The sequence below is a fragment of the Oncorhynchus nerka genome, linkage group LG4 (assembly GCF_034236695.1).
Source record: "Oncorhynchus nerka isolate Pitt River linkage group LG4, Oner_Uvic_2.0, whole genome shotgun sequence".
Classification (NCBI taxonomy): Eukaryota; Metazoa; Chordata; class Actinopteri; order Salmoniformes; family Salmonidae; genus Oncorhynchus; species Oncorhynchus nerka.
The window spans coordinates 42962023-42985744 of NC_088399.1; the positions used below are offsets into that span (position 1 = coordinate 42962023).

At 43.3% G+C, this 23722-nt stretch overlaps 2 protein-coding genes across 6 annotated transcripts; both read right to left on the reverse strand.

Moving 5' to 3' along the window:
• Positions 1–51: 51 nt before the first annotated feature.
• On the reverse strand, positions 52–18319 carry smad4a (SMAD family member 4a). 5 transcript variants are annotated; one of them, XM_029655033.2, is made up of 12 exons: positions 18232–18319; positions 16763–17170; positions 16362–16536; positions 16222–16251; positions 15914–16117; positions 15483–15620; positions 11381–11488; positions 11058–11108; positions 9362–9545; positions 8980–9148; positions 1741–1879; positions 52–1345 (listed from the first exon to the last, which is right to left on the reverse strand). In XM_029655033.2, the coding sequence occupies exons 2-12, from the start codon at positions 17000–17002 to the stop codon at positions 1134–1136; spliced, it is 1650 nt and encodes a 549-aa protein (XP_029510893.2). In that variant the 5' UTR covers positions 17003–17170; positions 18232–18319; the 3' UTR covers positions 52–1133. The 5 variants fall into 5 exon arrangements, with proteins under 5 accessions (XP_029510893.2, XP_029510876.2, XP_029510884.2 ...); XM_029655016.2 differs by lacking the exon at positions 18232–18319 and adding an exon at positions 17572–17911; XM_029655024.2 differs by lacking the exon at positions 18232–18319 and adding an exon at positions 17359–17911.
• On the reverse strand, positions 18304–23722 carry LOC115125529 (bone morphogenetic protein 10-like). The gene is made up of 2 exons (XM_029655052.2): positions 23065–23722; positions 18304–22491 (listed from the first exon to the last, which is right to left on the reverse strand). Exons 1-2 carry the CDS (start codon positions 23426–23428, stop codon positions 21428–21430), a joined length of 1428 nt encoding a protein of 475 aa, XP_029510912.2. The 5' UTR covers positions 23429–23722; the 3' UTR covers positions 18304–21427.

The window sequence follows — 23722 nt, forward strand, 5'->3', positions numbered from 1 at the left end:
CAGGGAGAACCTTGCTGTGTGCTAAGACCAAGCGAAAGAATGAACACCAAACAAATTATACACCATTTTATTTCCATTAATTATGAAGGTAAAGGACAAGCACTGGATCACATCTGTCCTTAGCCTACATATATCATTTTCTAACTTTAAACCATATGCTCATAAGGCAGAAAAATATATAATTAAGCAATAAGGCCCAAAAAGGGAGTGCCACAGCTAAGGGCTGCCCTTAGCGCTATTATAAACATGTTACCAACATAATTAGAACAGTAAACAAGTAGTTTTGCATCATACCTGTGGTATATTGTCTCATACCACGGCTCGAACAACCCGGTGACAAGTAGTCCAGGCCCACACAACTGCTGAAATTCTCAATGCAGGATCTGGTCATAAATCATGTATTTATTTACAACTTTCACAATACTGACACACGACTGTGCTCTGAACTGTTTCCTTTCATATGGGTTCATTTGGCATCAATATGGCTTCAGACTTCCTTACCTTTCCTCAAATATCTCCAAGGAATGTTACAAGTCAATTCATCAAAGTCATGATTACAGAAATATGAAGTGGAGATAAAAATGTTAATGAACTGAACACCTGTCTAGACATTGAGGCATCTGAAAACAATATTGAAGTGAACACCATCTGGCCTGGATCCCGCTCATCGCTACAAAAGCTGAATATTCTAAGAAACTAGAAATGTATGCGGAAACTACCCCTCACACTGCATACCTAAACATACTGAAAACAAGCACATGAAAAGCAAACCAATAAAGTGCTTAATTAAGCTAATATGCCATAAAAAAAAAGCATTGAAACTCAAATACAGTATATAAAGTGTCATGTCATGGCCTTCTGTCAGTCAATGAACAGGATGATATGAATAGAACAGAATGAAAAACATCCATGAGTAACGACTGTATATCCTGATTCTGAGGCAAGTAGAAAACAGATTCATGAGCTGGTATCTTCAGAGAAGGAACCCTGGCTGGCTTTGATGCCAGTGGGTAGAAAAAAATATATAATTCACACCCCTCTCTCATCCCGGACAGCGTTCAAATGGCTAGCCTACGCGGCATGGGCAGTCAGTCAGTCCAGCATGTGTCGAGTTAGTGTTGCCGTTCTATAACTCAGTCCAGGGGCTGGGGGTCAGCGATGGGCATGGTATGCAGCACCTCATCCAGTAGCTGCAGGGCACGGTGGAGATGGATCTCAATCCAGCACGGAGTCTCCTTGATGCTCTGCCGGGGGTAGTCAGGCCCCCAGCCCTTCACAAAGCTCATCCTCAGGATACATAGCCTGCGCAGGTCGTCCACTCCTATACCTGCCGCCGCAGACAAACCTGGAGGGAGAGGGTTACAAACAATAGTTACATTTTTTTAAATTTAACTAGGCAAGTCAGTTAAGAACAAATTCTTATTTACAATGACGGCTCAACCCGGATGTTGCTGGGCCAATTGTGTGCCGCCCTATGGGACTCCCAATCACAGCCGGTTGTGATGCATCCTGGATTCGAACAAGGTACTGCAGTGATACCGCTGCGCCACTCGAGCCCAGTTAGAGGGTAGTACTACATATTTGATAGAATGATTCACTACCTATATAAAGTTACGCGTCTAAGGCAGTGCACACATTTAGCCATTTCTGTAAGGTCCTGAGATGCTCGGAGACAAGACAGATGGATATATTGCTTGGCAGACAGGTTAAAGGATGAATAGTGTGAAGAGAGAGACTCACTGATGGCGGGGGCGATGCCTCCTACAGAGCCAGGCCCGGGGATGTTTCCAGCCACTGCCGCTGCCTGTGCTGCGGCTGCCGCCTGTGCTGTGGCTGCCTGCTGCTGCATCTGCCTGTGGCACTGGCGCAGGTCAAACACCTGCACAGCACACAGGGAGGGTTAGGGACTACACACAATGGGGCAAACTACACACATTTTCCGACAAGATAGAACTGCCAAAGGGGGCGGAGTAGCAATCTACTGCAGAGATAGCATGCAGAGTTCTGTTTTACTATCCAGGTCGGTGAGCTTCTACTTTTAAAAATCCACCTTTGCAGAAACAAGTCTCTCACCATTGTCGCTTGCTATAGACCACCTTCTGCCCCCAGCTGTGAATTGATTGCCCACCATCTATCTTCAGAGCTCGTGCTGTTAAGTGACCTAAACTGGGACATGCTTAACACCCCGGCCATCCTACAATTTAAGCTTGATGCCCTCAATCTCACACAAATTATCAATGAACCTACCAGGTACAACCCCAAATCTGTAAACTCAGGCACCCTCATAGATATCATCCTAACCAACCTGCCCAAATACACCTCTGCTGTCTTCAACCAGGATCTCAGCGATCACTACCTCATTGCCTGCGCCTGTAATGGGTCTGCGGTCAAACGACCACACCTCATCACTGTCAAACTCTCCCTGAAACACTTCAGCGAGCAGGCCTTTCTAGACAAATTATCAGCTGAAATTGTTGCAACCCCTATTACTAGCCTGTTCAACCTCTGTTTTGTACTGTCTGAGATCCCCAAAGAGTGGAAAGCTGCCGCGGTCATCCCCCTCTTCAAAAGGGGGAGACACTCTAGACCCAAACTGCTACAGACCTATATCCATCCTACCCTGCCTTTCTAAGGTCTTCGAAAGCCAAGTTAACAAACAGATCACCGACCATTTCAAATCCCACCGTACCTTCTCCGCTATGCAATCTGGTTTCCGAGCTGGTCATGGGTGCACCTCAGCCACGCTCAAGGTACTAAACAATATCATAACCGCCATCGATAAGAGACAATACTGTGCAGCTGTATTCATCGACCTGGCCAAGGCTTTCGACTCTGTCAATCACCACATTCTTATTGGCAGACTCAACAGCCTTGGTTTCTCAAATGACTGCCTCCCCTCGTTCACCAACTACTTCTCAGACAGAGTTCAGTGTGTCAAATCGGATGGCCTGTTGTCCGGACCTCTGGCAGTCTCTGTGGGTACCACAGGGTTCAATCCTCGGGCCGACTCTATTCTCTGTATACATCAATGTCGCTCTTGCGGCTGGTGATTCTCTAATCGACCTTTACGCAGACGACACCATTCTGTATACTTCTGGCCCTTCTTTGGACACTGTGTTAACTAACCTCCAGACAAGCTTCAATGCCATACAACTCTCCTTCCGTGGCCTCCAACTGCTCTTAAATGCAAGTATAACTAAATGCATGCTCTTCAACGGATCGCTGCCCACACCTGCCCGCCCATCCAGCATCACTACTCTGGACGGTTCTGACTTGTGGACAACTACAAATACCTAGGTGTCTGGTTGGACTGTAAACTCTCCTTCCAGACTCACATTAAGCATCTCCAATCCAAAATTAAATCTAGAATCGGCTTCCTATTTCGCAGCAAAGCATACTTCACTCATGCTGCCAAACATACCCTCGTAAAACTGATCCTCAACTTCGGCGATGTCATTTATAAAATAGCCTCCAACACTACTCAGCAAACTGGATGTAGTCTATCACAGTGCCATCCATTTTGTCACCAAAACCCCATATACTACCCACCACTGCGACCTGTATGCTCTCGTTGGCTGGCCCTCGCTTCATATTCGTCAACAAACCCACTGGCTCCAGGTCATCTATAAGTCTTTGCTAGGTGTAAAGCCCCACCTTATCTCAGCTCACTGGTCACCATAGCAGCACCCACCCGTAGCATGCGCTCTAGCAGGTATATTTCCCTAGTCACCCCCAAAGACAATTCCTCATTCAGCCGCCTTTCCTTCCAGTTCTCTGCTGCCAATGACTGGAACGAACTGCAAAAATCACTGAAGCTTGAGACTCATATCTCCCTCACTAGCTTTAAGCACCAGCTGTCAGATCAGCTCACAGATCACTGCACCTGTACATAGCCCATCCAACTACCTCATCCCCATACTGTTATTTAATTTATTTTGCTCCTTTGCACCCCAGTATCTCTACTTGCACCCCAGTATCTCTACTTGCACACTCATCTTCTGCACATCTATCACTCCAGTGTTTAATTGCTATATTTTAACTATTTCGCCACTATGGCCTATTTATTGCCTTACCTCCCTTATCCTACCTCATTTGCACACACTGTATATATACTTTTTCTATTGTATTATTGACTGTATGTTTGTTTATTCCATGTGTAACTCTGTTGTTGTTTGTGTCGCACTGCTTTGCTTTATCTTGGCCAGGTCGCCGACTTGTTCTCAACTAGTCTACCTGGTTAAATAAAGGTCAAATAAATAAAATAAATAAAAAAAGGAGGGGTTCAACTAGAGATGGGCAACTGAAATAATTTCACTATTCAAATAATACATTATGAAATTTGATATCCGGATAGTCGAAATACATTGGGGTTTTTTGAACTTATTTTCTTTAACCTGAGCACTTATGGCTGCGCGAGGGACAAGTGGTGGCACTCTGCTGTTGCAACAGGGGGAGGGGCCGGTGTGTTTGGGACGCAGGAGTGCAGGGCAAGCAGAGAGAGATGTAGAATGTATCAAAGCCGACTCATGCTAGTTAGAAAACTTCTAGATACCATAGGTTATTTATCATCCCATCTCATAGTGCTGGTCTTGACTGCAGGTCTCGACTGCATCGATTACAGCAGTGTTTCCCAACTCCAGTACCCCCCACAACAGCACACATGTTTGTCGCAGCCCCAGACAAACATACCGGATTTAATTAATCAAATGGCTTGATGATTAGTTGACAAGTTGAATCAGGTGTGCTTGTCCACAGCTACAATAAAAATGTGTACTGTAGGGGCAAGTTTTCCATTTTAATTTACCGGACATTACGAGAAATCTGCCGGACCCTTATGCATTGGGTGCGTAACCTTTAGGGTGTCCACCCGCGGTGCTCAGAATGACAGAAATCCCATGTAGATTATGGCAATTCATATTAACAGAACATGCAAGTCGAGGATGCAACAATGTGTAGTCCTTACCGAATTCTGATGTGCAGAATTGAGTAAGAAGTTGGTTTTTAGATATGATCTATTATATTGGTCAGCTTGTCGAGGTAGAAATAGACTATTCCAAACAGACTCTGGGACAGATGTGGGAAGATAGATGCCAAATTCATACAATCAGTAGGCCTAGGTTACATTTTTTTTTTTAAGTTAAAAAGCAAATGAGTCCGATGCAACAGATCAGAAAGTTTAGCTTAAAATGTTGCTGAACTATCCTTCACATTATAAGCACAGCAATGCGCACAAGGCATTAGACCATGCGCAAATGTTTGATCCATAATGCAATTAGCGGGAAAACACAGTTGTCAAAAGGGCACCGCCCATGCAAGCGGTTTCATGAGACCGACGGCACCCCCTGAAAAATCAGTTTTTGATACAAAAATAATGCACTGGGCCTTTACTAGTCCTGTATTAGCAGAACAATATAGCCGTCTGTAGCGGGTGCAAAATATTTATTTAAGGGCTTTTCTATTATTTTTTTTATAACCCTAACGGAAACCTTGTGTTGGAGGTACTTGAGGACTGGAGTTGGGAAACACTGGATAAAAGAAGCCAGCTAATTGGTGCTATATTTTGTCGTGCTTTCTTCCTGTCCTTGTTTACACATAACACCCATTCAGATTAAACAACCTACCTGTTGGCCTACTCCTCTTCATTAGTTCACTTTTAATTCTGTCATTTTGATTCCAAATATCTCATCAATTCACTTGCTAGAAATGTAGCCTTTAAATCAGTGGTCACCAAACTACGGCCCGTCAGCACATTTGGCCCGGCCCTCTGAACAATACCAGAGACGCTATCGAATTTTTTTCCTATTTGGCCTCCAGAAAAAAAATCCTAGGCCCGGCCCTGTCAAAGAGAGAACGGAATAATGGCGAAAAGGTTAGGTAAGAGAAAAATTGATTCAGAATGCAGGGTATTTAACCTGCAGTGGACAAACAATTTTTTTTTTGTTCAATGCAAAGAAAAGGCTGTTTGTCTCATCTGTCAAGAGACGGTGGCGGTATTCAAAGAATACAATCTTCGCCGACACTATGAATCCCGTCACAAAGACAAGTACGATAGCTTGCAAGGCCAAATACGAGCAGACAAACTCTCAAAGCTAAAAAGTGGACTACTATCTCAGCAGAATACATTTGTACGCCAAGCTCAGCTGAACCAGGCATCCGTTCGGGCCAGCTTTCGGGTTGCTAAACTGATAGCAAGAAGCGGTAAGCCTTTCACTGACGGAGAGTTTGTTAAGAAATGTATGGATGCTGTCGCGGAGGAGGTGTGTCCCGAGAAGAAAGATGCATTTAATGCCGTAAGTCTGTCGGCGAGTACAATCACCAGACGCGTTGAAGAAATCGGGAGTAATGTATATGCCCAGCTGCAGCAGAAGACGAAAGAATTTGACTTTTTTCATTAGCACTGGATGAGAGCACGGACGTGCAAGACACAGCGCAACTGCTCATTTTTATTCGTGGAGTTAGCGCAAACTTTGAGATATGCGAGGAGCTGGCAGCCCTCCAAAGTCTCAAAGGGACTACAACGGGAGAGGATATTTTTGACAAAGTGTGCCAAACCATGGAGAAGTTGGACCTGGACTGGTCAAAGCTAGCTAGCATCACGACTGACGGGGCTCCTAGCATGGTGGGCGAAACTCGCGGTCTAATAGGACGCATGAACCGGGAGTTGGAAAAAAGGGGTCTCACCGCCCCGCTACGAGTCCACTGCCTAATTCACCAGCAAGCACTGTGCTGCAAAGTGTTGAAGTGGGATTCTGTAATGAAGGTTGTGGTGTCGTGCATAGACTTCATCAGAGCAAAGGGACTTAAACACAGGCAGTTCCAAGAATTCCTGTCTGAACTGGAGTCTACGCACGGAGATGTGCTGTACTACACAGAGGTCCGATGGCTGAGCCGGGGCAGAGTTTTGAGGCGTTTTTACGAGCTGCTACCCGAAATTAACGCATTTCTTCATTTAAAAGACAAAACGGTCCCAGAGCTGATCGACCCAGAATGGAAATGGCACCTCGCATTTTTAACAGACGTGACAGAAATACTTAACAGCCTTAACTTGCAGCTACAAGGCGAGGGAAACTCATTTGCGACATGTATTCACACATAAAAGCATTTGAGGTGAAATTAGCGCTGCTTTTGGAACAAGTGAAAAGCGCAACTTCGTCCATCTTCCTGCTACCCAAAACCTGTCGACAGAGAACCCAGCGGTCCCGTTCCCAGCTGAAAAGTGCGTGGAAGCACTGGAAATGCTGAAGGCGGAGTTCGGTGTGCGATTCAGTGAACTACATGTTCATGCAAAAGAAATCCGTCTTTTTCAGAACCCCTTTGTTGCCGACATTGATGAAGCCCAGCCTTCATATCAGTTTGAGTTGGCTGAGTTACAGAACTGTGATGTTCTGAAAGACGCATTCAAGCCCAACAGTCTCATTGACTTCTATGCCGCCCTCCCAAACGACACATATCCAAACATCAAAAAACACGCAATGAAAATGTCCACAGTTTTTGGCAGCACGTATATCTGCGAGAAAACCTTTTCTCGCATGAAACTGCTGAAAACCCCGATGAGATCAAGATTGACAGATGAACATTTGCATCAGTGCTTGAGACTGGCTGTAACTAGAATGGAACCTGATATTCAACTTCTCACCAGCCAGATGCAGGCCCACAGTTCACACTGATGAACATACATTAGGTAAGCTCACTTTTCTGACTTGAATGAGTCATTCTGAGCATAAACAAATATAATCATAATAAAATCTAATGGGATAAAATCCATCTTTACAACCATACTGGTAGTGAAATGTATTGTGCTGTGTAGGTGCTGTATCACTTAGTTCAGTTTCTCAACTTGCTTCTTTTGTGGTTTTCACAGGGAAGTTGATGAGAGAGAGCTGCAAACAGCGGTGTCTACAAGCCTACTGGAACCTACAAAAGGATTATAAGGAAGGAACACAAGAACTTTAAGAGACTGCTCATATGTGTCAGAGAGATTCTGCTCTGACAACTGAGCTGAACTTTTATCTGTTAAGATTGTGCATGGCACGACAGAAAGTTAATGTTCCATGGCTTTTTTTTCTATGAAGAACCCAGAGAGAGTTATTTAGTTATTATTTATTTCCTGTTTTTTCTGTGAGGAACTCAGAGAGGGTTATTTAGTTATTATTTATTTCATTAATAGTGTTATTATTTGTTTCCTGACTTTTTTTCTGTAAAGAACCTGGAAAGGGTTATTTGGTTATGTGTGGCTTTCTGGAAAACAATACATTTTTTAAGCTCCCCTACGATCGTCACACTTTTTCTGTTACAAACTGACACCGGCCCCCCATCAGAGAAGGGAAAAGTTATGTGGCCCTCACAGGAAAAAGTTTGGGGACCCCTGCTTTAAATGAATAAAGTCCCGCTTCGATTGGCCGACAAAAATAGAAATATATATGTAAGCTACTGAGCGTGCATGTCATAAGAACTACATTCAAACATTTGTTGTTTATTACATCAAATGTCATGGTATATCCTTGTATGTAACAATGTCACGTGGATAATCAAATTTAGCTTTTTAACTTTTAAAACTGGCCTTATTTGCATCTTCTCAAAAATGAATACTAAAGTCAGTTCAGATATTTGAATAACTGTGCTCATCCAAAGGTTCAACGGTCTAAAACGTACAGATTTTAACCAGTTTTGAGAACAATCAACCTTCCATAGCAGTCAAATAACCACTGAGACACAATGCATGTACATAATACAGATCAGAAAACATGTCCTTGTTTACTTAGGGGTGCCATTCCTCAGCAGTGAGTCTGTGGGCTGTGATATCAAATATATTTGTCATATGCACAGAATACGCATAGTGTGTACACAGTACAATGACATATTCACTTGCAGGTAACCCTCTCAACTATACGACAAAAATAAGAATAGAAGTAATTCAAATAATAAAAAAAGTACAAAATAAAAGCTCAATGGAATAGAATAAAAAATATAATATCTCACCTTGATGTAGGCGCTGGGGTAGATCTTGTGCACTGCATCTCCAGGAGCACGTCCTGCCTCCCTGTCCAAGTAATAACTCTGCACAAACACTGCATGATCGCTAAGGCAACGCACCCACACGTCCCCTTCCCCTTTACACTCCAGCTGCACCCCTTTACCAATGTGAAGTCTATAGAGACAGGAGGAAGAAGGGAAGAAGAGAAGCAAACAGAGACAGCATGATAAGATATTTTATCTGCCTAAAAAAATACTTTATATTGCTATGGTACACTAATACTCTTCCAAAAATATGAATGATATAAAAAACTGAAGGGAGTGGAAGGCACTCTACTTAGCCATTTCATAAAGACATTAAATCCTTCCCTTCTCTATGGTAGAGTACCTGGCTCTCTCGATTGCCTCTGTCCTGTGGACATTGCTGAGCTGACCCAGGCAGAAGCGGTCCCCTCCCGAGGGATCCACGTACCCGTCCACAGTCACCGTGGGGCAGCTGGCCGGAACCTTGAACGTCTCCCCAACCTGAACATCCATTTCAAAGTAGGCAATGGAACACCAGTAGTCAGGTGCTGGAACAGAACGAAAGAACCACCATCAATTGGTCTCGGTCTCTATACCGTCTACAATCCCTTCAGAAAGTATTTATACATCTTGATTATGTCCATATTGTGCTATTACAAAGTAAGATTGAAATGGATTTAATGGTCTTTTTTTGTCAACGATTTATATAAAATACTCATGTCAAAGTAGAATTGTATTTTAATTTTTTTATGTATGGAAAATAAAAGCACTTAATCTTCATTAGATAAGTATTCAACCCCGAGTGTTAGAATCAACTTCGGCAGCTGTAAGTCGTTCTGGGTAACTCTCTACGAGCTTTGCACACCTGGATTGTACAATATTTGCCCATTATTCTTCAAAAAAAATATTCAAGCTCTATCAAGTTGGTTGTTGATTATTACTAGACAGCCATTTTCAAGTCTTGCCATAGATTTCCAAGCCTATTCAAGTCAAATTTGTAACTAGGCTACATTCAATGTCGTCTTTGTAAGCAGCAACTCCAGTGTATAGTCCTTGCCAATGAGAAGCATACCCATAACATAATGCAGCAACCACCATGCTTGAAAATATGAAGAGTGGTACTAGGTGATGTGTTGTGTTTGCCCCAAATATAACACCTTGTATTCAGGACAAATAATTACATTTCTTTGCCACATTTTTTGCAGTATTACTTTAGTGCCTTGTCGCAAACAGGATGCATCTTTTGGAATATTTTTATTCTGTACAGGCTTCCTTCTTTTCACTCTGTCATTTGTTAGCATTGCAAAATAACTACAATGCTGTTGATCCATCCTCAGTTTTCTCCTATCACAACCATTAAACTCTTAACGGTTTTAAAATCACCACTGGCCTCATGGTTAAATCCTTGAGCGGTTTCCTTTCTCTCCGGCAACTGAGTTAGGAAGGGTGCTTGTATCTTTGTAGTAACTAAGTTTATTGACACCATCCAAAATGTCAATAATAACGTCACCATGCTCAAAGGGATATTCAATGTCTGCTTCTTTTTTACCCATCTACCAATAGGTGCCCTTCTTTGCAAACCATTGGAAAACCTCCCTGGTCTTTGTGGTTGTGCTTGAAATTCACTGCTCAACTCAGGGACCTTACAGATAATTGTATGTGTGGAGTAGAGAGGAGGTAGCCATTAAAAAAAGAATGTTAAACACTATTGCACACAGAGTGAGTCCATGCAACTTATTATGTGACTTGTTATGCACATTTGTACTCCTGAACGTTAAGCTTGCCATAACAAAGGGGTTGAATACTTATCGACATTTCAGCTTTTCATTTGTTTAAAATAATAATAATGTAAAAACATAATTCCACTATGACATTATGGGGTGTTGTGTGTAGGCCAGTGAAAAACATCTAAATGTAATCCATTTTAAATGTAGGCTGTAACACCACAAAACGTGGAATAAGTCAAGGGGTGTGAATACTTTCTGAAGGCACTGTATTTCACACCTCATGCCGGATCAGATGGGGACACACTCTCTGAATAACATTGCACACAGACTCACCAGGGTGATTGGATATGGGGGTCTGGAATGAAATCTCATTATGCGAGAGCCCTGGAAGAGAATGGCAGGTAAATAAGACAACAATCCAGAGAATGGTGCTGTTTGTACTGTTCGTGCTAAATGAACAAAAAAATGTATGTTGAATGGCATAAGTACAAATTCACATAATTTCTGGAAAATAGCTCTCATTTCACAAGACCATAATCTTTGTTACATGAAATCAATGTTAGCTTGTTGCTTTGTGGGAGACAACATATGTTAGGCTCAGATGTTGGCGGCAGCACCACTGTATATCCAGAGAGGGGGCCAACACAGCCACTCACAGTAGTGTGGGGTGTTGGGCATGGGTTGGTGGTGCTGCAGGTGCCCATTCTGGTGGTGAGGCACTGAGGGGGAGAAGTTCCCGTTTCTCAGCCAGCCTGAGGTGGCACCTGAAAGCAGAACAATCACCCGTTGCGTCAGACCATCAATATAGCAAGAAAAGACCTAAGCTTTGAACTAACCACAACTCAAAATCACACTTGACACATACATAGGTTACAGTCACAGGGGTGAGAGGAATTCTATAACTGACCGAGGAGGAATGAACCCGCTGGAGATGCAATGTGGTAATGCTGAAAAGCTTTTTTGAGAGAAGAAAAATGTTGAGAACGTCTAGGTTCTGAGAAGTTAATAGGGTTACTGTGAAAAGCAGCAGGGAGGAAATATGAAGGCTGTTATGGTATATGGAGGGCGGATGAATGTGAGTGCTACCTGTAATGGTTGCTTGTAAGTGCAGGTCATTTCTGTAATTGCTAATAGCATAGGCAGTGAGAGTTATATTTAGGCTGATGAATGCAGGTGCCCACTCCCTTTAAAGGTCAACTTCCCCTTAGAATCAACTTCTCTGGTTTTAAATGGCCTATGGGGCATCAATACGAGTCAGAAACACACGTTTGTGTCAAAATTGACTACAAAGTGGAAATATGCTCTTTTTATTTTTTTTGAATTTTACCCCTTTTTCTCCCCAATTTCGTGGTATCCAATTGTTGTAGTAGCTACTATCTTGTCTCATCGCTACAACTCCCGTACGGGCTCGGGAGAGACGAAGGTTGAAAGTCATGCGTCCTCCGATACACAACCCAACCAAGCCGCACTGCTTCTTAACACAGTGTGCATCCAACCCGGAAGCCAGCCGCACCAATGCCGTCGCTCTGGATAAGAGCGTCTGCTAAATGACTTAAATGTAAAATGTAAATGTAATGCGCCGGAGGAAACACCGTGTACCTGGCCACCTTGGCTAGCGCACACTGCGCCCAGCCCGCCACAGGAGTCGCTGGTGCGCGATGAGACAAGGACACCCCTACCGACCAAGCCCTCCCTAACCCGGGCGACGCTAGGCCAATTGTGCATCGCCCCACGGACCTCCCGGTCGCGGCCGGTTACGACAGAGCCTGGGCGCGAACCCAGGGACTCTGATGGCACAGCTGGCGCTGCAGTACAGCGCCCTTAACCACTGCGCCACACAGAAGGCCAAAATATGCTCATTTTTGTCCTAAATTCAGTCTCGTACAAAGTCAGACTCGTACTGAATTTTGTAAATCAATTCGTCACGTCTTACTGGAGAGTTGGGGATATGGATTATGATCATGCCCACTTTCTCAGTGCACACTAACATGAGAGAAGCATCTGTGCTGACTGTGCTCAGCTGTGCGCTCTATCCAGTCATAGAGCCAGAACCTCCAGACAGTGTGATGGACCTGGGCTGCGTTCAGTACTTGTTTACGTTCTGGCATATTCAATTGAATGGAAACGGTGCTGTTCTGAACGACCAGGTGAAAAACTGGGAGGTGTTGGGTTGTGGAACGCCGTCAGCGTGGCCACTGCCCTTTAAATACATCACTTATTGCCTCATGCCACACCCACCAAAAGGGAGCAAACGTACATCAAAGTCTGTTGTAGAACGTGCAAGAACGTTTTGGGGAAACGTGTCGTTCAGCACAAACTGTTCGGCAACATAGTAAATGTTCAAGCAAACTGAACGCACCCCTGGGCCCGGTTTCCCAAAAACATCTTATGGCTAAGTTCATCATTAGAACCTTAGTAGCAGCATCATTAAATCTCTGTGGTGTTTCCCAAAACCAGCGTAACTAAAGCTGCACTTGTTATTTATCGACTGCCTCAGACCACTCGTAGAACAGCTAAGTGCGTTGTTAGATAAAGATCTCCGCTAAACATAAAATCAAGAGGTTTGTCTGACTGTGAAGGCTGATAACTTCTGAACAGGGTTGACTACAAAGTCGCCAAAGTCTTTACAATGGTTACAAAAAAAGTGAAGGATGACTAGATGCTTCAAATGAAAACCGAGATGACTGCATTCAAATATATTTAGGCTACACGGGCCTATAATATATTTTAATCACTTTCATGTTCAATCAATTGAGCACTATTGTGCCAATAGCCTACTGTCAAATTTCTTGCCTCAAAATATTTGTTGGGTAGCCTTGAATAATAAGCCACCTTGATATTTACAGCCATAGGTGATAGCGCTCTAGAAACTGATCCGTCATCATTATTGTGAAGCAATTAGAATGTTAAAAGGTAAGATTTGAATGAATAAAGCTGATCCGAGAGCAGTGATGGTTTTATTTTCTATCCTCTAAGTATCTAACAACGCACTTAAAGAACGTTCTCCGCATGGTGTTTTGGGAAGTGCACGTTACATCTTCGGCCGTTGTAGGAACAATGCATCGTGAAAACAAGTGATGCCCCAAATACACATCGTAACATATTTAATTTAAGCAATAAGACACGAGGGGGTGTGCTATACAGCCAATATATTTTTCCACCAACTGTTGTGTCGTCAGCCAACTTAATGATGGCGTTGGAGTCGTGCTTGGCCACGCAGTCGTGGGTGAACAGGGAGTACGGGAGGGGCCCCGGTGTTGAGGATCAGTGTGGCAGGCATTGCCGCCTACCCTTACCACCTGGGGACGGCCCGCCAGGAAGTCCATGATCGAGTTTCAGAAGGTGTTTAGTCCCAGGATCATTAGCTTAGTGATGAGCTTTGGGGGCACTATGGTGTTGAACGCTGAGCTGTTGTCAATGAACAGCATTCTCACATTGGTGTTCATTTTGTCCAATTGGGAAAGGGCAATGTGGAGTGCGATGGCGATTGCGTCATCTGTGGATGCCTTTTGCAGTGGGTCTAGGGTTTCTGGGATGATTGTGCTGATATGAGCCATGACCAGCATTTCAAAGCACTTCATGGCTCCCGACGTGAGTGCTACAGGGCAGTAGTTATTTAGGCAGGTTACCTTTGTTTTCTTTGGCACAGGGACTATGGTGGTCTGCTTGAAACATGTAGGTATTACAGACTCGGTCAGGAAGAGGTTGAAAATGTCAGTGAAGACACTTGCCAGTTGGTCCCCTCTGTATACACATCCTGGTAATCCGTCTGGCCCCATGGCCTTGTGAATGTTGACTTGTTTAAAGGTCTTGCTCACATCGACTATGGAGCGCGTTTTCACACATTCGTCCGGAACAGCTGGTGCTCTCATGCATGCTTGCCTCGAAGCAAGCATAAAAGGCATTTAGATCATCTGGTAGGCTTGCTTCGCTGGGCAGCTCGCGGCTGGGTTTCCCTTTGTGATCCGTAATACTTTGCAAGCCTTGCATACAAAGCTCACCCTCGTCAGATGTGGCATCTCTGTGTGTGAAGTAAAGGTGTTCTAGAGTTTATTTTCCTCTGGTTGCACATGCTGGTAGAAATTAGGTAAGTCTGCCTGCATTAAAGTCCCCAGTGCATTTTCTTGTTTACTTATGGCCTTATACAGCTCGTTGAGTGCGGTCTTAGTGCAAGTATCGGTTTTGTGGTGGTAAATAGACAGCTATGAATAATATCAATTTAAACTCTTAGTAGATAAGTGTGGTCTACAGCTCATCATGAGGTACAATTCCTCAGACGAGCAATACCTCGAAGACTTCTTTAATATTAGACATCATGCACCAGCTGTTATTGACAAATAGACCCCCCACCCCTTGTCTTACCAGACGTGGCTGCTCTGTCCTGCCGATGCACAGAAAACCCAGCCAGCTCTATATTATCCAAGACGTCGTTCAGCCACAACTTGGTGAAATATAAGATATTACAGTTTTCATGTCCTGTTGGTAGGATAGTCTCAATCATAGATCCTCCAGTTTATTTTCCAGTGATTGCACGTTGGCCAATAGAACAGATGGTAAAGGCAGTTTACCCACTTGCCAACGAATTCTCACAAGGCACCCCGACCTCTGCCCCCTGTATTTCCATCTTTTCTTCACACGAATGATGGGAATTTGGGCCTGGTCTTGGGGAAGCAGTATATCCTTCCTGTCAGATTCATTAAAGAAAAGTATTGTATCTGGTATTGTATTAAATTTGGAGGGCTGAGTGTGGGTGCTTACTGTGATGGTATGTGGCACTCTGTGCCAGGGGATAGCCGTTCTGCTGTGAGCTCTGTCCCTGTGCTGGGCCTGGCCCTGAGGATAGCTGCCGCAGACCTTCACTGATATGGCTCCCTGACAGAAGGCTACTGGACTGGGCTATAGGGACAGAAGCAGGACGGGCCAGGGTGGGTGGGTATGGAAAACAATAAGCACACACAGCCAAACACAAACACACACATACACCACGATACAGACACACACACAAACAAAAGTGATCAGGAATGACACATCTGAAAAACTTCTCAGCATGACCTTGACTTGGGGTACGAGGGATCCACTGTGTCCTGTATTTATGTCAGAAGCTTATTCACCACAAAATTAAACTTTACATTTAAAGGGAGTAATGAACTACAATACAGGGGAAGGTTAAACACAACACAGTGTCTCACTTGAATCTCCAGCAGCGAGGCTGGAGAAGGCAGAGGTGGAGGCTGAGCTGCTGCCCTCGGGGGAAGGGAGCAGGGCCGGGCTGCTGAACTCCTGAGGACCCCCCGGTCTGGAGGGTTGATGCTGGATGGTCTGATGGTGGCTGTCCGCGCCGGAGTGAGATGGCTGGTTCTCAAATTCATACTCATCTTTGACAATGAGTGTGCCTGGTAGGGCAGGTAGGGTGAGAGGGTTGAGGTTTTGGGGAACTTCACTTTAATCCTCCATTGTGAACTGCAAATTACTAGTACAGAGCGAGAGCCTCCCTTACCTGAGCTTGAAAGAGTCAGTCCTGAAAGGTCTGTGAAGAGAAGTAGAAGGACACAAATGAGATCCAACTTAGAATTCAAAGGAAAAGTCAGAGGGGCTAAACAACAGTATTCAAGAGAGGAGAAAATAAATCCCACTCACCAATCCCTGGTGATACCACCCTCTCGTAGTGGTATGGGTTAACACACACGTTGTCAGCTTTGAGGTCAAAAGCAAACTGGCAGTATTTCACATGCTTCAGTTCATTTTTGTGCAGGTCAGGCCACCGCCACAGTCTTGCATAGATCACATGGGGGAAGCCTTTACGCCCCGCAACCTGAGCAGAGGTGAGAAGACAAGAGTTATGAACATAGTACAGCAGTCCTGTAATGCAAGTGTAATATATCCTCTCTATCACCAAGGTGGAATTCATTAGGCACCAAAGGGACTGAAACAGGGAGGGACGATCAGAACTTGTCCAATAAGAAACGCTCTTTTTCATTTTAAGTTGCAAAATGTTTTACTTCGCGATGCCCTAATGAATGACCAAGCTACCCCATTACCTGCAGGCGTCCATCCAGGGTGCGCTGTATGGTGACACACTTGCTGGGGTGAGCTCCGTTGGTGGTGATGGCTGTGATTAAAGAATCTAGCTCATCTTTCTTCTCCTTCAGTTTCTTAACAAGGCTCTCAATGGCTCGCTTGGCGAAGGTCTCGCTCTCTCCACCCTGTCTGTGGCACATCAGGCTGTGCACGATGCTCAGACAAGCGTCATTGCTTGTGGGGGTGTTTGTGATCGACATCTTGCTCACCGTTCCAGTCTCTATAACTTGGGAGTTCAATCTTAAGGAGGCTTCCAGTTCAGTCGTCACTCCAGATCAATGAGTCAAAAACACATTTTCTGAAACCTTTTGCCAGGGTTAGAATGGAATGTGACCCCTTCACTCTACAGGTGGGGTGTACAGGACAGACTGCAGTGAGGGAGCAAGAAAATAACGTTAGAGCACTACCGTACTATCAATGCATAGAAGCATTGACTGGCAGCAAATTAATAATGCCACCATGTTTAGTTAGCTAGCAAGCAAACGTTAGCACCACAAACTTAGCTAGCTACTTTCCTACACAATCTTAGCTAGGTAGTTTAAAAAATATTACTTACAAAAGCTAACTATTTTGCATAAAATTCCTGGTTTTAACGTTAGCTAACGCAAATACCCAGCTTACTGGCTAAATAGCTATGGTTAACGTTTACATATGTCACAGCATAATACGCTAGCTAGCTAGCTACAGTAGTAGGCCCTCTTAAAATAAAAAAAAACGACGTGCCCCGTGTGGATAAATTGTAGCTAATAGTCAGTGTAGCGGAAATTACCATTTAAAAAAATAATGCTAATACTTTCTCGTAGCAAACCTAAAATGTTATTATCGTTGAACTAGTTAGCTTGCTCGCCGACAACAAAACCAGTGTTCTTTGAATCGAAGTTCGAACCAATACTTGAATATCTTCTCATTCTGAGATATGGTGCGACTCTTTGATGTTTCTCAATTGTGCCAGTGGCGAAACAAGACAAACAATGGTCGCAATATACTGACTGGTAAACAATGCTAAAGCGCTAGCTACGAAAATAAACAATTCCCTCTCTTCCCTGCAACGCCCTCGCGACAAATGTGCAATGGGGTGCATTGCTCCAGTGCTACTCATGTCAGCAGGGGGAGCATGTTCTGTGAGTTCAGAGAACCAGGCTGGGCAGCAAATAACACGGCACTAGGGCAGATAAGGTTCCGTTTTGATTTCTTATCGGTGTGTTCATTCTGTTTTCCATTCATGACAAACACATGTCATTTATACAATATTAATGTAATTTTCACCTGCAGCTGTCCTACAAACTCATGTCCTACAAACTCATGTAGAAGTGTTCATAAGTCCCATAAATGAGGTCTGAGTAACCAAGATGTGCCTTCATGAGTCAATCTCTGCTCCTGGTTTATAACCTACAAGTGTAATTAGTTTCCAAGTAAATGTACCATATACCTATGTGCTTATCCAACATTCTGGAGATTTCATCTGGCATTTCATTCAACAACACCATATGCCAACCGTGTCTTCGTGCTGCAAAACAAATCAAGTTTATTTTTCCTCAAAATAATTAATTTCCACAGGATGCAATAAGTCTACTGAACTTTCACATGCACATCAAATTTACTAAATAAATAACCATCACCTTTCAAGTCATGAATAAATACTCTGAAATAATATCTGTAACAGCTCAATAGCTATTAGGTACAGTATACAGTATAGTTTTGATTAACAAATGCATGGCAGTGAAAAGCAAATCTTGACTGAGAACCAAGTCCAGTTGGTTTAAAAGTTCAGCGTGATTCCATAGAGGTTGTCTCTCCTTCAGTCTGCTGACAGCAGAAGAGGAGTGGTGATGTGACATGTTTTTTTTCCATCTGTACTGCAGGCAACACCATGATAAGGGCCCCAGAGTATTCATGCCAGAGAAGGGAAGTGGGAGTGTTTGGGGCCAGGCAGTGGTGAATAGAGAGAGACTGGCCAGTAAACAGAGGCTGGCTGGGGGGTGTATTGAATGTTCCATAGAGATTGTTGGTGTTGGGGCCCAGGAATCTGACAGCACACTCTCCCTTACTGCTCTCCACTTGGAATGGTTTCTCATCCTGAGTGATGGTCTACACGTCTCCAGGCCCTAACACCTCCTTATCACCAATGCTTGCATTGCATGTGGCTCTAGAAGGATGTGTGATGGTGGGGTGGTAGAGGGTGTGAGTCGGACTGAGGCAGATAGATTAGCCCAATAATAAGTGGGCAGAAATGATTTAAAACATTCATTTGGTTCCATGGACATGGACAGTATATTATGTATTCAGGAAAAATAACTTTTTTTCTGGCAAACTTAATCTAAGGCTTTGTACATCATCTGTACCTTTTTGCTTTTGCTTTCTCCAAATGTAGAGGTTTGACATTTTGCAGAGACATAAAGTCATCTGCAATAAAAAAAAAAAAGTTTAAATAAAAAAGCCATAACACCTTCTAAATTGTTTACCCTTTGAGTTCACATTCTCTGACCTGATATGACACTCCTCTTGAAAGGTTTTAATATATTTTTTTAAATAAAAAAATACAAACAACCACTTACAGATGCACACAAACAACGACTAAATCTCTACTGCCCAGACCCACATGCTCACATCTCCATCCCTAGTGCCTGCATTATTGTTGCCACATGGCCTTAAATTGTACCAATTCACTTTTCTCGTTTGCACTTGCTATTTCAATATTTCCATAATAAATCATTTGATTTTTCCATTGTGTTAATGATGGTGGTTTAATTGATTTACATGTTTTTTATTTAATACAATTCAAGATGAGTGATGAGAGGAGAATCGTCCAGGCCATTGGGTATCTCAATACACCTCCATATGTCATATGACACCTCCATGTCTTGAAATATGCAGACAGATTAAAAGTACATTTACATTGTAATACTTCAGACACCCAAATTTCTAGCTCCGCTCACAATTTCTGGACATTATAGCATAACCCAGACAGAATGGGTTATTGAATCATTGTTAGTTTTACACTTCAGACCTGACTCTGCCGTTATGCAGTGGAATTTGTGAAATTTGTCTATTCTATAATAACATTCTATATTCAAGGTTGCTCTGATGTCCAAAATATTTCAAATCAACATTTTGTGATATATAGCTTTTAAATTGCATGTATTTGAAACTATACATTGGTCAGTCCAAAATTACTTTTTTAATTCTGTCATGGAAATAAATGTCTTTCCTGTTACCAAGTCATTTCCGGTTTATATGCCTTTGGTTTTCCATGTGGACCAATTTATCAGTGAATTCAGAAAAGCGATCCACGATTATTCCATAATGTTCATTTCCTTCCATATTGTTATAGTGTTCTTAACTATGAAGTTGTTAATGTTCTTAGCTTTATCCTTAGAAAATAGACAAGTAAACAGATTCTGGGGATAAGCATGCTCATCTTCAATATGCACCCATTGTTCCTCTTTAGTGCATTTAACTATATGCGGCAAATAAAAGCCTTGCTTTGCGAGTTAATACAATATTCCAAGTCTGGAAGGTTAAAAACCACCCTTAGACTTAGGTAGATGTAAAACCTACCTTTTTATTCTATGAATTTATTAGCCCATATAAAGTATGTTATGACCGAGTATACTTTTTTAAGGAATGTCTTCGGGAAGGGTAATTGGTATTACCGAAAATAAATATCAAAACTTTTGGAGCAATGCCATTCTTGAAAGGTTTTTCATATGGCAGTTGCATTGATCAATACCGTTTTGCACAATGCCACTCTATTCAAATCTATGCAAGATTAACTTCTGTGGTGAACATGTATTCTTGGCTTGTCCACAGGCCTTGGTAAAAGACGACCTCAAACAAAGTTGCATTCCCATAATACATTACTGGAACACGCGTGTTTCTATAATACATTTCATTTCACATTTTATGACATCTAGTCCATCATGGAAGCACTCATATTTGAAATATCAAACACCATTCATCCTGCGCTCTTTTAGAATGAGCATCTGTCTTTGCATGTAGAATATACGGTTATATTTATGGAACAGCATGTATATATACTGGGCATGCAGGAGTGATCTGTTCTCTTTTTCTGTCATTTAAACCAAGAGAGTTTTGTGCATATCTGACAGTACATACCAACAAATCGTCACGATTAAAGTCAAATGTAAGATGACAAACATATACAAACTATAAAGAACAGCATAATATTCACATTCAAATCTTTTTTGTGTTTCTCTTTTGTTTTTACAAAATCACATTATATTGCTGGCATTGTAAAATAGCATTTTATATCATCTCCATATACTAACAAATGTACTTTCACAAATGACAAATTTCCATCATATAATGCACCCTTTTGCTCTGTCATCTTTCTATTTACTCCTCCCTGTTTATCTTTATCTTAAAATGTAGTTGAAGCTGCGTGTTCATTAGATACTGTAAATATAAATTATTCATGCCCTACTATATATCAGTTACTAGCGCACAAAGCAAGTATCCTTGATGCTTGTGGAAATGGATGTGTTATTTTCAAATCGGCACTTTTGATCTGGATTTCTTCTTTGATAGTGAAACTGAGGACCACTCAGTCTATGCTAATCCAAAGTCTCTATAATTCTCTCCTGCACCTTTAGTCAGTTCTATGACTATCTACAGCCGCACTCTGCCACCACCATGCCCTCGTACTTGTGCATGTAGGTGACCACTCCTCCATCCTTGTAAAGGAGTGAGATGGGCTCTAGCTTGGTGGGAACACAGCAGGCTGGTGACACCTTCTGTGGAATCTTACTGCTCAGCCGAGTCTGGACAATGGCATGCTTGGTAGGCGAGACCTCAGAGGTCATAGGGTAGCTGCATACACCATTGCACTCGTAGGCTTCATAGCCCATGGGCCGTATGACCCAGGTATCCCAGCCAATGTCCTTAAACTCCACATAGAGAGGGATCTTCTTACAGGGATCACCCTTGGCGTTGCGGCGGATTCGGGGAGGAGTGTCGTAATAGAGGTTGGAGTGCAGTTGCATGAGAGTCTCCTCATCCAGCTCCACTCCATCCGTGTTCCTAGCATCGCTCCCAGCCTGGTCCCCCCGGTTCCCGTGTGGACTCAGCTCCAGGTCAGCCGGCACATCGTTCTCATGTTCCATCATCCGGTTGAGCTCCCCCTTGTCCTCCTCACGATGGTCTCTGCTTTGATCATCTGAGAAGACAATCACCACTGGCTTGTGTTTCTCATCCAAGCCCATGTCAACATACACATCAACCAACTCTTTCTTTCCAGCCTCTTTTCTGACTTCCTGGCGGGTCTTCCCACCTTTGCACCTCAGACTTGCAATGTGGACTTCCAGTCGGTGGGTGGAGCTCTCTGCCTTCCGCCAAAGGTTGACCTGATTGGTCAGGTCGAAGGTGACCCAGACATCGTCTTTACCATAGACGTGCCGTGTTGCCAGCTCCTCCATTTCCTCAATTTCGTCTGTCTCCTGCTCATTCCTTCTTCTGTCCCTCCCCTCTTCTTTCCTCCAGTGCCCCCCCTCATGTATCTTGTAAACGGTCACCTTGCGGTCAAGGCTGGCGTAGTGTCTGCGGTCCTTCTGGACCAGGGTGTAAAGGAAAAGCTCGGCGGTGAGGATGTGCTCGTGGTGGGGGATGGAGATGTTGAACAGCAGGGGGTGTCTCCTCACGCCCCTGACCGTCACACTGTAGGGGGAGGAATCTGGAATTAAAATATCAATGAAGGTCTGAATTGGGTTTAGACTTCAATTGGATTTAATCAATTTGAAATGAAATAATGCATCAATAATAAGGGTTTCATTTTAGCTCTTCTGTTAATGGTTAGATTTTATTGCAATCATATCATCTGACTTCAAGAAGAGGAAATAATAAGCAACTGTTAAACCAATTTCAATTCAATAAAAGTTTCTTTAAGGGCAAATAAAATGTTTTATTCTTGTCAATTTAGGGCTAAAGTTCATAAAACTTGCTTTAAAGTCAATCTAAGTTAACCTGAGCCCAAAACAAAAAGTGATTTACAGTTACAGTCAAATATTAACTCCTCTAAAAGAAAACAAACAGCTGTGTATACCTTTTGACATACTAAGTTGTATTAGTCAATATAGTGTATAATGCTATAGTTCTCAAATTAAACAAAACTCATTTGAGTGGCTTTTCATGTTAGCTCAATTAACAATTAATAATATCAAAAGATACATTTTCAGGATGATAAAAATAAGAAAATGTAAAACAAAAATAAAAAATGTCTTCAGACAAATAGAAGTAAGTGTTCTACCTTCATTCTTGAAACTACGCACTATGTTGGCAGAGGGCACCGCTGTGTGATCGTTGGCAAAGCGGTTGTACAGTTCCAGCATGTATTCTGGTGGCTCTTTACGGGTGGCACGGGGCCTTGCCCGGGCCTCCAGCTCTGTGAGGTTCAACGTAGACAGAAACTGACCCAGAGAGTCCTGCATGTCCAGCTCTACATCCTGATCCTGCTCCAACATGGAGGTATCCACCAGACCCCTGGCCCCAGGGCCCCGTCGAGGCTCCTCAGGGGACATGATGGGACTGCCCTGGCTCCAACCAGGCAGTAGCAGGGGCAGGAGGCTAAGAGAGTAGATGTATCCCAGTATGGAGAACACTGGAGCGACCATGACTGAATGACTCAAGGGCAGGTTCAGGTCCAAAGGATGAGTATCAAATATGGAAATATGAAAGGATCCTTAGCAGAGGACACCTGCAGAACAGTTCCCCCCTATCCAGCTGCAGTTTGTCTCGGTTGGGGCTGAAAGGGTGGTGTGTGGGTCGAGGGAAAACAGCTTTGTCCTTGTTGATCTTGTGATCGGGTGCAGAGGGCAGGGTGAGATGTGTTGTCCACCCCACTGTGCTGACATGTTTGGAGATGTCACTAGGGCTCTGCTCGCCCCCTGCCTCTCTCCGGGCCCGCC